This window comes from Epinephelus moara, chromosome 19, assembly GCF_006386435.1.
Source record: "Epinephelus moara isolate mb chromosome 19, YSFRI_EMoa_1.0, whole genome shotgun sequence".
NCBI classification, from domain to species: Eukaryota; Metazoa; Chordata; class Actinopteri; order Perciformes; family Serranidae; genus Epinephelus; species Epinephelus moara.
The window spans coordinates 18,173,384-18,188,098 of NC_065524.1; the positions used below are offsets into that span (position 1 = coordinate 18,173,384).

Here is a 14,715-nt window from a genome sequence, read left to right on the forward strand (position 1 = left end):
ATTAATTCCTGCACTGAGCTGCACTTTATCATCATTCAGTAGAGTCACATGTACGGTACAAAGTAATATATGACTGTTTCTGTTTTTATACTTAACTTTCATTATCATTTATGCCAGCTGTAGGCAACTGGGGGATCACGTTTGGTCGTGTGTGTGTGTGTGTGTGTGCAAATCTTTCTGTCTGCAGTATGTCTTGCAAACTGCTGGACCAATCAGCCTAATATTTTGTGTGTTGATTTATGACTGTATGATCAAGGACCTCTCGTGGTTACAGTGACTTGTTGACTTTTTTTTATGACAGCTGACTCCTCATTTCTCTTAACCGGGCGGTCGGGGCCACAAGTTTTCAGGAATAAACAACAAATGAAAGCATCGCATCGATCTTATTCAGGTTCTGTTCACATTTGTATCACAAGCCCTATTTAACAACCTTTTGATATAGCACTATAGGGTTGCTATCAAGTCCCTTCTTTATGCTGCCTTTGCATTTTTACACAGAACCAAATGACGGCGGCATCATGCTGCCCCCTTCTGAGACTTTAGACTGCATGCCGGCATTGCTAAATCATAAGAGGCATGACAGGTGTAACATGTAACACAACAGCATCAGCCTCCACTGTGACATATGACACATGCGTCGACAGTGCTTTATAAACAATAACAATGGCCTTAACTTGGCGATAACAATCATTTACAGTCTCTCCAGGACCTCATTGTTTTCCCAATTTGTGCACATATTTGGCTGCTGTTCTTCTTCTCTGAGTTAGGCCCTAACTGCTATCAGTTCCTTTTTAAAGCTCCCGGAGTGGATCGCACACACAACACCCGTGCCACCCATAATCCCGTCTTGCTGGTAGTCCTAATACAGACATCATTTTGGCGCTGTTACTACCCCAGTTTCCGGTTCGGAGGCGTGACAACAGTCCTTGTGTCTGCAATTGTAGCTTTTATACAGCACGGCGAGGCGGCATTACAAAATTCCCACCTTAAACACGCAGTGTAAAAGGGCCTACAGACACAGGCACCCAAGTAACCTCATTCTAAGTAATATACAATCACTCATATGTTTAACCAGACACTTCTCTGCTAGTTGTGAAACTCTGGAGAGTAAAGAAGAGAAGTTCAAAGGAAATCTCGATTAATTCATCACTGTACCACCACTATATGTGTATTTAGACACAATCACAGTCACATCAGTATGTACGATGCTTACACATAGACCACTTAATGTTAAAAGCATCAGTCCTTAGTTGGAGTTTGGCTGTCATGCTTTCCATCAAATATACACATTGTTGTAAAGTTGGTGGCTTTACACTTATCCATAACACTGTAATCATCGTCTTTACAACCAACAGCAACATCTCAAGCAAATGTGTCTGGTGTTTGGTGTCTATATCGTCTGGAATCTCTCCCAGTGTAAAGACTGCTGGCTCTAGAGGTAGAGCTACTCCCATAATTTGCTTCTTCTCTGCCTGAATGTCCCTGAAATATTATTACAATTTGGGACAACCCCAAAAAATAAGGGTATGGCTGCCAATCTTCCTATATGACTGGTTTTAATCCAAAGCTCTACACTACACAGGCCGTCTGGTTGTTCCCTGGGTTTCCCCCAAATTCGTGAAACTGCCTCTAGCTTTTATGCTTCAAGCTGCTGGAACATCCAACCCAAACATGTTAGGTGTGCTCTAGCGCTATCATCCTTTAAAATTAAAGTGAAAACATCCTTTTTTTTTTTTTACTGCGCCTTTCAGTAGTCTGGCTTAATTATAATTTTATCTTATTTTATTCTTACTTGTTTTATTTGTTTTAACTCATGCTTTTTATCATTTTTATTGGCCAGCTGCCAGCCTTTATTATTATTTGATTTAATTTAATTTTACTCTTACTTTTTAATGGTTTTAATGCCTTATTAATTCTCACTGGTCGGTTGCTGATCTTAATTATTTTTAATTTTTATCCCAGCGTCTTCACATGTTTTATTTATGTCTTTTTTTTTAACTGTGTTTACTTATGTCTGATGTTTTATCCTCACTTTCCACATCGTGTTTGTGGCTGCAACTGCACATGCCATGCAGCACATTGTGCTTCTACCTAAAATGAATTCTGCTTACTATACTTTATATCCTCACCAGATATTTCTTCCAGAGCCTGGTTCAGGTTGTTATACTATTACTGAAGTATACACATTGTAAAAGTGGAACACAGTTAACTGCAGTTAATATCAATAAATCATTAAGTGGGCTACTGTTAGTATTTTAAATAAATTTGTCAAATCCATACTACAAAAGCATTCTAATTAATATTATATTGTGATATTAATCCTGCCCTAAAGTCTCCTTAACATTATTAATTTCACCTAACATGGCTTAACTTCGACAGCAACCTTTCACACCAGCAAGCACTTTTAAGATGTTTAATGAATACTTTAATTGCACTGTAGAATGAAGGACAGAAAAAGCACATTTCCTCATTCTCTAATATGGCGAGGTCATCACAACAGACGAGACATTAGAATCTTATGTTACTTAGCAACAGCTTGTTGACGTGGAAATCAGTCCACATTGCTTCACTGTCTCTCATATGCTGTCCATACAACACACAAACAAAAAGACCAGTGACAACATGCTCAGTGCGATGAATCCCTGTAAGCCTGTAAATAAATAAAGAAATAAAAATCCCCTGCAGTCCAGCCACAGGAGTGCCCATTACATCCGTCAGACCAGTCACAGCTCCAGGGAGCCCCGCCTCCTCTACAGTCATACAAAAGGAATCGCAGGAACAGCCTTGTCCTTTCCCTGCCTCTGAAAACACAACTTGCCCTTTTCATCATTGTCACATCCATCTCCTGCTAAACTGCTCTCACACTATCTGTCCAAAGTGCTGTGGTGGTTTGTACTGTCACTAACAGAGCAAAGGTGCACAGTTATTATCAATTTTGTTTTCTTTGTAAAATCTCTTTGTTCAGTTGGCAACTTTAGATGGCTCTCTTGGACTCTATTTAAAGATGGAGGACATGACAGCTCCCCAAAAGTGAAGCCAAGACATCTCAATCACCCTCTGGTGGCTGGCTGCAATATAGGTAATAAAACCCGCCCTCTTGATGTTAGCAGATGGATCAAGGATCAAACTAAAACTCAATTTTTTTTTGGGGTAACTCTTATCATGCTGATGTTTGTTCAAGTGTTCATTTTTTTTATAAGTTTGGTTTCAATTAGTTTTCTCATGCTATAAAAAGGGGGTTTGACGACATGATTGACAACTGTGTCTACCAGTTGGTGTGCTCACAATCAATGGCGCTTCTCACGATTGGTTGGTTGGGTATACACCCAGGAACTCGATACTGCAGAGACTGCTGCTGTGCACACTCTGGCTCCAAATGATGTCACAAGCCTGTATCCAGGATATCTGGCTTCATTTTTGTACAGTGGGAGGAAGTGGAGATGCATTATCCATCTCTATATACAGTCATTAGTAGCTACTTATAGCTGCTAGCTTGATGCTGCTAATTAGCACTACAGGCGAGCATGACATCAGCACTACCAAAGTCTATTAGAGCACAAAGAGGTGACACTAGCGTTACTTGAAATTACTTTAATTCACTGAGATGTTCCCAGCCTTTTGCCATTGTTATAACATCCTAATGAGACCCACTGAAGAATCTTCCCTATGTGACTCATACGTCTCCAAGAACCTGAGGTGGTCCATAGGGAACCTGCTCTATGTGGAATTCAACAGCTTCGAGCTGTCCCTCATTATGATGGCCAAGTATCGGAAAGTTTGGTTGGTAGAAATAATCTCCTGTTGTATAGGGACTTGTTAAATCAATGCAGTGGCCCTGCACACTCATACTGTAGGAATCTGTTCAACTTTTCAACTATATCCAAGATGTGAATATAGCTGGAGTCTAACCCCACCAGTTGTTCCGAAGGTGCTTCCTATCACGGTGCGTCCCAAGAGATGTCTTTCAACAGCTGTGATTTGTCCTCTCCAGAGGACAGCCAGGTTCCCTTTGCCCTACACATGCATTATGCACATACATAGTTGGATAAGTGACTTTAGGGTGCAATGATATACTCCTGCTGTCACATGCTGGAAGTCAGTGAGGTAATCCCACTTCTCATCACTCCCGTCGGGGTACTTGGAGTTATTTTTTAGTTCACAGGAGCAGGGGACAAGCTGACATCTTGGGTTGTGTTCAGGGAAACTTTTGTTCAGGACATCACTGAGCTGGGCTTCTTTTTTACAGAACAAATGTCATTGCTCTGTCACTGCAACAATTTGTCCTCTACTGTGGTCCCATTTGTATCACAGCAGTGGGTGAGTTTTTAGAAAACATAATGCCATCTGGGAGTTGTGTTTATCTCCAGCATGCTGAGATATTAAATGAAGGCTGAAATCGAATTTGAGGTTTGAGGCTTAACAGTACAAAAGTTCTCAGATATTATTGTGAGATGCGCTACAACTCCCGCCTTTTGGTGGACAGGTATGAAAACTGATAAACTGACAGATATGGTGAGAGGACTGTCAATGAAGTGCGGGTCATTCTGTGACAAATGTGGTATAATTGAACTATGACTGCCAGGAGTGCTCTTTGAATACTGAACTTCTGTATGATTTACTGGTCTATGGCTAATGGTTCTTGAGTGGTTCTAAAAATCATTAAAATCAATATTATGTTTACACTGCTTAAATTCATTCATTCATTAGAATTAAGATTTAAAGCAGCATTAATACATTTTTGACTACTGGGAGGCAGCACAACAAGCTGTAAACACAACAATGACATTATAAACACATTATGGCAGATAAAGAGCAACTGCTGCAGTAATTTGGAGTTGTGTTTTCACCTGATGAATCTAACTCCACATTTACTCTCATTTTAGCTCTGTTTTGGTCTCCACCAACACCTAAGGGAAATATCTCTTTTAAGCAGCATAATGCCACTCCATGTTCACCAGTGTCTCCAGTTTGGCATTTTGGCCATCCCTATCCCAGCTTTTTGGAGCCAGAAGTGACCATATTTGGACAACAGGATGGAGCTGTGGAGGAGCAACAAGTTGACTGGCTGACTGTGGTGACACCTAACAGACAGCCTGTCACTCAAAGAGGGCTAAATAACATGTAAATGGGTGAGTTATATAAAAAATTCACCCTCTAAACCGTTGTCATGAAGGTGGAAATTAACTATATAGATTAAACATGTTTTTTGTACCAGGCTGTAAAAATGTTTCTGCTGAAGTTGGGCATTTTTACATAGGGGTCTATGGTCAGCCTCAAGTGGCCATTCAAGGAACTGTAATTTTGACACTTCTGCATTTGCTAAATTTTTAAGCCCTGAGGTTGCTGCTTGGTTTGTCACAGTGACTGACCTTTTTCATTCTACACCAGTGGTTCCCAACTGGTCCAGCCACAGGGTCCAGATTTCTCCTTAGTCATTAGATTAAGGTACAGGACACATAATATATCAAGCGTCCTACTTGCATTTGGCCATGTCGTCGAGCTAGTGTGCTGTCTCTGTCAAGTAGCTGTCCGTTAGTCACTCATCTACAGCAGGAAACAGCACTTCAAATTGAAGCTGTACACTGGAAATTCACTATCTTTTAAAGTAAAGTGTTTTGTTTTTTTTTACAAATTTGACACATACGTGATTCACTTGAGGTCTGATCTACACAGTTATTTGATCCATTGTTAATTTAAACATATTGATATGTGCTGATGTAAGTTGTTTTATGAATATGCAGTCAATAAAATAGTCTCCAACTGCTTCCTTTCTTGCACGTTGTTTGCTCAAACACTGGGTCAAGCCTCCATTTGACACTTCAAAACACATAAATAACATCAAATTAAGATGTCTCTTACCTGGTGGCCCCATGGGTCCTGGGTCTCCTGGTAACCCCAAACCAAGCTGGCCTCGCTCCCCCTTCTGACCCCTGTACCCTGGAGACAGACATAAAACTCTGGCTGAGTACTAATACTGCAAATATAAAGTGTGCGGTGTCACGTTTACAGAGCGCTGTAGGACAGTTAGTAAGATTAGTACAAATGCCACAACATGTTAAAATCCAACTGTCAAGATGAGGACACATTTTCGCAAACCTTTATATCTGTCCAGGGACTCGTGCAGATTAGCCTCTTGATGATATAAATATCACCAACATGATGGCAATTTCAGGCATCAAGTCTGCACATATTTTGAGAAAAACAGCTTTGGTGATTTGATGTAGAAACTGGCTACTCTGGATTCCCAGTTCCAGTCCCAAACCTTTGAATAATAAAAGACATACTGATATCCTGTCAGAATGGAAATCATCAAACAAGCCATCTGTACGTTGGTCTTCGAAGAAGGAGGCGACGTGGGCTTGTACAGCTTTCTAACAACAATAGGGCCACACGTCTTTGAAGATTTCAAAACAGAGCAAAGAGGCTTTTTTTTCAATCGTGGGTCAGATATGTGGGTCACTAAAGGCATTCAGAGAGTGAATAGATAGGCCTAATAAAATGATTTATTCTACTGAAAACAAACAGATGCAGAAAACAATCATGTCTATTTGTTACAACTGGATTCAGAAACATAATTCACTTGGAGAGCAAAAACATGATCATAAAGCTTTTTTTCTGTTTGACCACAGAGAGAAAACTAGAACATCTCATGTTGAAATTATGTCCAGTCTTTTCTCTGATGTGGATTGGCTGCTGTATGATTACCTCTACGTTCAAAAAACAAGCAGAGATGAACACAAGGACATGCTTAGTCTGGCTGATGAGCAAAAAATAAAAAAAAATCAAAGCATTTGCAATAATCCTCAAGTCAGGCCATCAAGTGCATTGCTTCTAACAATAGGCACACAAACATGTTATTCAAAGGCTTTCTCACGCCATGCAAAGCCGGTCGGTCTTTACAGCACACCAAGGAAGAATTTGAGGGGCTGCAAAAATATTTCCCCATGAGGCACTTAAAGTAATGGAGTCTCAGGACCAGCGGTTGCATGGAGTGCATCAGAAACATTGACAGGAGTATCAAGCATCGCACCGCCTGGCCCAAAGGGGAAACGCTTCAACACTTGCATGTCAGAGAAAATCTCAGAAAAAAAGGCTTATGAATGCTCCAAAACCGAGTCTCAAAGAGAGAGGGGCTATCCACACATTGCCGCAATAATGAGACTTCTTTCAACACTCACAGAGCCTGGGGCATTCATTCAGGGAGGAGACGTTCCATGGAGAAAAGAGCACTGTACCTTAAGCAAAAAAAATACTGAATAGCACACAGGGCAATAAGCTTGGGTGGCACGCTGGATTGGTGCACTCTGATAAATCGAAAACGCCATGCTGCGGCTGCAGTTGGTTGAAAACAATTTTTTTTCTAGGGGCACTAATGGACAAAATACGTTAATAGAAAATAATATTGCCTAAGAGGGTTTTTCATGTTTGATTGATAAGATTGCAGCCCCGCACCTGTTGTACACGGTTGTAAACAGTATTAACAGCAGCATCTATTCATTCATGCTATGTCTTAAAAAAGAAGAAGAAAAAAACACCTTTCTTTGAGCAGCTGCTCCATCAAAGACCAATTACTGCGGGATGTTTACTGATATTTCCATATTGCACAGCACAAAACAGAGCAGCTCTCAAACACAAGGTTTACAGCCTGATATAATAAAAGACATTTTGTATCAGTCACTATTAATAAATACACAGAAATACAAAATTAAAAATTAATGTTAAAACAACAAAATGTAGAATTTATGAAATGCACTTAAACACAATGACTTACATCAGTGAGTCTTTTCATTACGCTCTCAAAAGTTAAAGATGAATAGAATGATAAATGAGCACTCAATTACAACACAGGGAAGGGAAAAGAAAAAAAAACAACAAAAAAAGAAATGATGCTCTTCAACATGCGTCCTTATGGGTATTCTCTAACAGCTTGAGACTTTCACCCATGTGAAATCAAACCATGAGGAAAAAAAGAAAAGAATGCAACAGAGGGGTTATTTTTCTCCATAAACAAATCATTTTGGCATATTGGAGAAGAAGTCAAGTTGGATATTCCAGAGGAGCACAGTCTCCAGCGGAGGATGACGAGAAATAATGAGGAAATATTACCCCAAACTCTCTCCCCAGCTGAGTGGAGGCACAAGTCAACAAAGAAAAAATTAAGAAGTTGTTGAATTTTTGATTTATCAAGGGAAAAAAACTTTCCTCTTTATTTTCAATAAATATTTATTGCAAAGCTGCATTATGAATCACCTATAAAACACTCTTTGGAAGCATAAAAAAATAAAACAAGCTAAACAAAATCCAAGACATGTGTAATGCAAACGGCATTAACACAGCACAAATGAGTAGTGGCCTACTTTAGCTACATTATTCATGAAGGAAAGCAGCATTTTAAATTATAGCAGTGGGTTAAAGTGTAAATGGTCTTGAATAATGTGAGGTAGATACAAAGAGAAAGGCCAATGCAGCGGTGCTTTGATCTGCACCAACGTGTAACACACTCCTCCTCTTCAAAAAGTTAAGACACCGTAGTTCTGCTGCGGACACAACACAATTCTAAGCAAGTTTGAGGTATAAAGCCTGACCAGCAAACCATTACTGTTGTATGAGCAGTCGGAAAGTTGTATCAGTTTGATAAAGAGCGTCCACCCTCTTTCCTGACTATGCTCCTTTTCTACTTTAGAAGCTTTCTTTCCTGGAGTGAGATATCAATACTGGGGCTCTTTCCTGTCCACACTGATAATACTTTCTCTTATTCACAGCCAATTCTTCGTTTGTCTTCATATTTCCCAGAGAGCCGCTGTGCACCACACTCCTGGCCTTTCCTCTGCTTCCCGCCCCTCAGTCTGCATTGATATACGGGTCTAAGCAAGAGAAAAATACCCATGAATCCCTACAAAATACATGTGTCAACCTATATTGGTGCCCCCACCCCAAATCCAGCTTCAATATTTCATCCCAGCTCTTTATATACAGAAAAACATCTTTAACTGAAGGCTGTGCGGTTCACTCTAGTTCATGTCAACCTGCAGCTTTCACAATAGTAGATACTGCCTGCTTAATATATGTGTGGTACAGCATATTGTAGTTGGACTACTTGGTGTTTTTAAACACATATGGCGTGTCTACACACATACGGTACATTACAATTACATTAGATAACAAAGGGTTAATTGATTGTCTCCAATAGTTCTGAGCAATCAAAGGTTAAAAGTGTTATTTCTAATTCCTATTCCAAAAGTGGTTATTTTTCTGAGGTGGTGTTAATGTCCCGCAGTTCAGTTTGGCAGCCTGAGCTCTCACCTTGAGGACCAGGAGGCCCGGGCTCTCCTGGAGGGCCTGGTAATCCATCCTTTCCAGGAGGTCCTGGAGGCCCGTGGCCCTGTGAAGCTAAGATCCCTGCAGGTGTCTTCTGCAGCATGGCAGCGCTCGATAGCTTCTCTGCAAGGTGAGAAAAAGAAAAAAAAAATCACATTCAGAACGCAGGAAAAAAGTGGGAATAAAGACAGCTGGAAAACATGTAAGATTAATTTGGAACAATTTGTACCTTCGAAGACCTTCAACACTTCACGTTTGATGAACACTTTGAGTTCGTCCATGAAGCTGGGATCACTCTGTGGAGTGGAGAAGAATGAAAACATCTTTGATTGATAGTGAACCGGCAACAGAATAGACACAGTAGTTATCACTGCAGGAAAATCAAACTGATGCCTGACATGTATCTCAACTTCAAGATCTCCAGTGCACTGTTTGTGGAAACCATCTGTGTTGAAAACAGTGGCAGTGAGGAAAGATTACTGCTGATTTTTTTCTGTTCCAACGATGCAATGAAATCCCACCTTGCATTATAATAACATATCTGCGCCTCAAATCCAGCTAGAAATAAAATAGATTCAGTGTGGGAATATTAAATGAGATATTATGACTCTATAAAGAGACTTCTTGGTGTTACTTTCTGTCCAATTCTATAGTTATGCACTCCGTGCTCAGGAAGAAACACGTAGCTTCTCATAACAGCTCTATATGTCTCCAAATATATGTATCATCACAAGAAATATATAACAATATATGCTCTGCCACTCAAACACTGTTTTGAGTTTTCCAGGGCAAATAATAGTAGCCTTGGACCTTGAATCTTTCCAAACAGTTTTCCATCTCTGCTATGAATGTTATATAACTGTTGTGACTGCATTCAGTATGTGTAAAATGTCTGTGACACACGGAGGTGTTTTTACTGCTCTGCAGAGCTCTAGGCACGCCCACATATCTCTGTCTTTCTCTCTGTCTCCATCTCTCTCCCTCCCTGACCTTCTGTTGCGCCTGGATGAGGAGTGGGAAGCGTTGAGCAGAAAAAGAGAACAGCAACCTCCCTTGCACAGCCTTGTTTGATGTTTCATGCAGAAATCTGTAGCTGCACCATTTTCCATATGGGGAACGATAACTGAGCTAGTTACACAAGCTCAGGAGGGAAGTGGGCTGATAACGGTTTTAATCATAAGGGTGCGGTGGGGGGTTGGGGGTTGGGGGGTGTGGGGTAGTCTTTGTTCGATCAGAGCTATCTGCAAATGTACAACCTACCAAGAGGTGTACATTCCCCAAATGTCCCGGAGGGCCAGGATCTCCTTTTTGGCCTGGTGGTCCGATACGTCCAATCGGGCCAGGATCTCCTGCACGACCCCTCTCGCCTTGTACACCTCTTTCTCCGGGAATCCCTGGATCCCCCTGCAGTAAAAAAGCCCAGATATAATGTCTCAGCTTTATATAATATAGTACTAGTTTAGATCTGGTTGAGTTCTACAGTTTAACAATGAAAACTGCACTTCCTGGCTGCCATAAGCTGTACCACAGTCACTATTTTCAGGCCTGACTCACACAGAGCTGTATGACTTTACTGTAACATGCTGTGCACACTGACTCATTTCTCCTAATGTGTCCAGTCAGTCACCTGTCCTGAGGTTTTGTTGCCAACTGTAAAGCTAAAACCTCATTTCACATCCTCTATTTGCAATAGATTACCGCGTAAGTGTGACAGAGCTCTTTAATTTTGCCTTGCAAATACAATAGGAAACTGCACTGAGCGTTAAATGCCTTTATCTAGTGCTTACGTGCTTGTGGGGATTAGTCATATTTGTGCTGAAGTGAAGACTTTCATTACTATTCATCAAAACATTTTTCCTGCAATATAGTCTGAGTCATAAAAACAGCTTCTTTTTAGGAAAAAAAAGGGATGATGCTACTTACACGTTCTCCTTTGGATCCTCTGTCCCCTGTTGCTCCTGTGGATCCCTTAATAGAAGCAGATAAACATATTTTAAGGCTTTGTGGTTACAAAAGACAGGTAAAGAAGTAGCATTTGAATAACTGGAGAAAGAAATTATGCTGACCCTGAAGCTTTTCTACACCAAGTATTAATGTTCAGGAGCACGCAGGGGCACACATAATACTCCAATATTGAAATCTGTATATATGAAGCAGGGATTTTTTATTATTTGAACCCATCATATTGACATATTGCTCATATCTACTCTAATATTTGCAGAACTTTCTGTTCTGTTGCGTGAAGAAAAAAAAACCCAAGAGCAAGCTTTTTTTTCTTGAATTACTTGACTTTGAGAAATGTACACTTTTCAGATGACTGTGCATTGATTGCTTCTTACTCAGCTCAGGTGTATTGCTTGTATAATATCTCCCTGTACAGTGTTTCACCTTCTGCAATGTCACGGCTCCTCTGCATCACTCCTGTTTCGTTTGAGAAACGCCTGCTTTCCCCCATCAGCTGTCTCTACTGTATGGAGGAGCTGGGGAGAGAAAATACCTGTCTCTGGCTTCGTGTCACAACATCTTGTGTCTTCCAATCCCTCCCTGTCACTCCTCATTGCTTCCCTTTACCGTGCTCACAGCAATACCTCTGGGAGCATCTTTGTATCAATTTCCTGCTGGATTACAGAAGCCATGCAAAAGACAATCTGGCATGATGTGGTTTTAAAACGGGCATCTCTTTGTGATGCCGTTCTCCCCTGCCTGCTTTAATCTGCAGTACTCTGTATTCCCCAATGCCTGATGGGAGGCTTAAATCTATCATCTTGCCCACTGAAATGTGCTTCCCTGAGCATTACATTAAACCTCAAAGCAGTGTGCAAGGAGTGCGGGTAGAGGAGCAAAGCCACCTGCTAGATGGCACTGTTGCCCCACCGAAAAGTCAGGCACCATGGCAGAAAAAACATGAGGATAAAACTGTAGAAGGGCTGTATGCAATGCTGAGATTTTGGTGGAGGAATATTCAATAATGAGAAGAAAACAAACTGTTGGGGTTGTCATTAAAAAAATCTTGCAAATCAGAGAGCAAAACAGTAATAGCCATAGTCAAACCAGTTTGGTATTAGACTGTATAATGTGTTAGTAATGGCTATTCAAAGCAGATCTGCGCTACATGCTGTGAGGCCATTCTGTGTGATTATGAAGTAAATAGTGTATAATATATTTGATCAGTCACCTAAAAGCACACTTTGCCGCAGTATTTGTTTCAATTTTAGCCAGGTTCAACAGACAGGAAAATGCATATTTAATCGAAGTGTCTACTGGCCTCTATTACAAACATTTTATCATTGCCTGAAAGCATTAACTGTATAATTAGGGTAAAAAGACTAAAAGTCAACAAAGCCTTAAATCTGCAGGATTTCATTTAGTTTTTATCGTTAAAATCTCAAATATGCAAATAGGTTTAATGCACTCAGGATGCTTTACTGTAGCTCGGGGGGTGGGGGGATAAAAATCTGCTGTGCCATCTTTCAGTAGCTCGGCTGATGTAAAGCACTTTCTATAAGGGGATTTGCAGTGCGTTCGCACAACTCACCTTGTATCCAGGAGTTCCATCTTTCCCAGGTCTCCCCTGCTCAAGCAGTGCAACACAAACAAAGACATTTTGTATCAGCTCCCACCTTCGATTGGATCAGCACTGTTGCACTCCTAGTAATCTCCACAGTTAATGAGATATCTCAACCAAGGGATAATGATCCTGATTGCTGTGCGAACACTGTTCCATTGTGCGCTTACAGGGAAAATTACAGAAACCATCTCTGATGGTAATTACATAGAGGATTGTAATCATCTACAGGACAAGTGATCACTAACATAACATATTTATCCATATTGTCCTTGAATCATGTCCTTTTTTTCTCCTATATAATGTTAAAACAACCTGCTGATGTAAAGCAGCAGGTTGTTATTCGAAGCCATATTTCCAGCCTGGACATTGCTAGAAGGTGCTTTGGCAACATGTAGTAGTGATTATATAAGGAAGAGCAACAGAATTCATGTAGCATCCTTACAGGTACACCTTGGGGTCCCTCGGGCCCTGGGAATCCTGTCTCTCCGAGCGGCCCCCTCTCACCCTGTCAGAGAACAGAGACAGCCGATGTGTCAGTCGGTGGTGACAAAGGAAAGACATGTGGATTGACAGCTCAAAGAGAGTTAGAGGCTGAGTCTCACCGGCTCTCCTGGGATCCCTGACTCTCCACGAGCGCCGGGTTTCCCCTGTCAATCACAACACAGGAAGAGAACAGACTGTGTTTGACAGGTCCTCAATGGTGTCATATCTACAGCACCTTTGCAGCCTCCTGTTCATAATATACCAACCAGTCTACTATAGCTTCACAGAGAATCCACTGAACAGACCATAGGCATATATTAATCCAAGCCGTGCTGTGTTATGGGACTTGTGTTTTGATGGCTGCTATTCTGTGTGCTTTATGAAACATCATCGACTTGTTGCCAGCAGCGGACTTAAAGAACACAGATGATTCATCAAGGAGTGTGAGTTGGCGTAAATTAATCGAAAAAAGAAATACTTACTGGAGGACCTATTATCCCAGGCGGACCAGGCAAACCAATATCACCCTGAGGGAAACATTGTGTCAGATAGATGACATAGACATATCATAAAGAACACACATAAATCACCTTCAGGCAAACCCATAGATACTGATATCTGTAACTGCCTCAACCTGTGTATAATGGATGCTCCTGGGCTCCTCACTGTTTGGACAAATGCAATGCAGGCAGGCTCAAACACTTTAAACACAAGTCTTTACTTAGAAAAATCACAAACAGGGAGTAATGATAAACAACCTCCTTATGAACTTAAGACTTCTTCATATTTCAACAGCAAACCTTTTGCATATGTCACACCTTTGACAGTATTTCCCTAAAGGATAAATTACTGCGAATGTCACAGAAAATCAAATGTTTCCACCTCTCAAGACACACTCACACACACAGCATACACAGTCACACACTGTCAATCCATACAAATTCAGATGTGGGAAGTTGTGAAGTCGCATGCGGGAGTAGTTTTGTTCCTCTAAGAAACTACTTGCTATTTGTCCAATAGCAGCAGTTCACTGTGCAGACAGTTAAAGACACACTCTGCTGATTTTCAACCAGCTTTGTGTCATAAGAATGTGGGTAGTATGTGTCAATGAACTGTGGTAAACTTCCCTCCATCTTATCAGCACCCAGATGTCCCTGCTCACCTTCACTTCATCCATCATCTGCCCGATTTTTGCTAACCTTAGGGCTGTTGCCCAAACTACTAGGGGTGTAACAATCCATCAATCTGCATTGATATATCAATTAAAAAATCAATGATCCAAAGTCATCGATGCAAAGTGTAATTTTTAGGATCTGCTTTAATTGTGAAAGTCTGTGTCAACGTCA

The 14,715-nt window shown here is 40.8% G+C and overlaps 1 protein-coding gene across 6 annotated transcripts in view; it reads right to left on the reverse strand.

Annotated features, from left to right (window-relative positions):
• LOC126406274 (collagen alpha-1(XIX) chain-like) overlaps positions 1–14,715 on the reverse strand; it is a 144,808-nt gene that overhangs the window by 6,316 nt on the left and 123,777 nt on the right. For 5 of the 6 annotated variants that reach the window (XM_050070428.1, XM_050070430.1, XM_050070429.1 and 2 more), the window contains 9 exons: positions 13,852–13,896; positions 13,489–13,533; positions 13,329–13,391; positions 12,854–12,889; positions 11,242–11,286; positions 10,579–10,722; positions 9,548–9,614; positions 9,304–9,441; positions 5,860–5,937 (listed from right to left, as the gene is read on the reverse strand). In XM_050070428.1, coding sequence (XP_049926385.1) covers positions 5,860–5,937; positions 9,304–9,441; positions 9,548–9,614; positions 10,579–10,722; positions 11,242–11,286; positions 12,854–12,889; positions 13,329–13,391; positions 13,489–13,533; positions 13,852–13,896 — 661 coding nt within the window. Of the gene's footprint in view, positions 1–5,859; positions 5,938–6,150; positions 8,865–9,303; positions 9,442–9,547; positions 9,615–10,578; positions 10,723–11,241; positions 11,287–12,853; positions 12,890–13,328; positions 13,392–13,488; positions 13,534–13,851; positions 13,897–14,715 lie in introns of those variants that run through there. The other variant, XM_050070432.1, reaches the window with a different exon arrangement.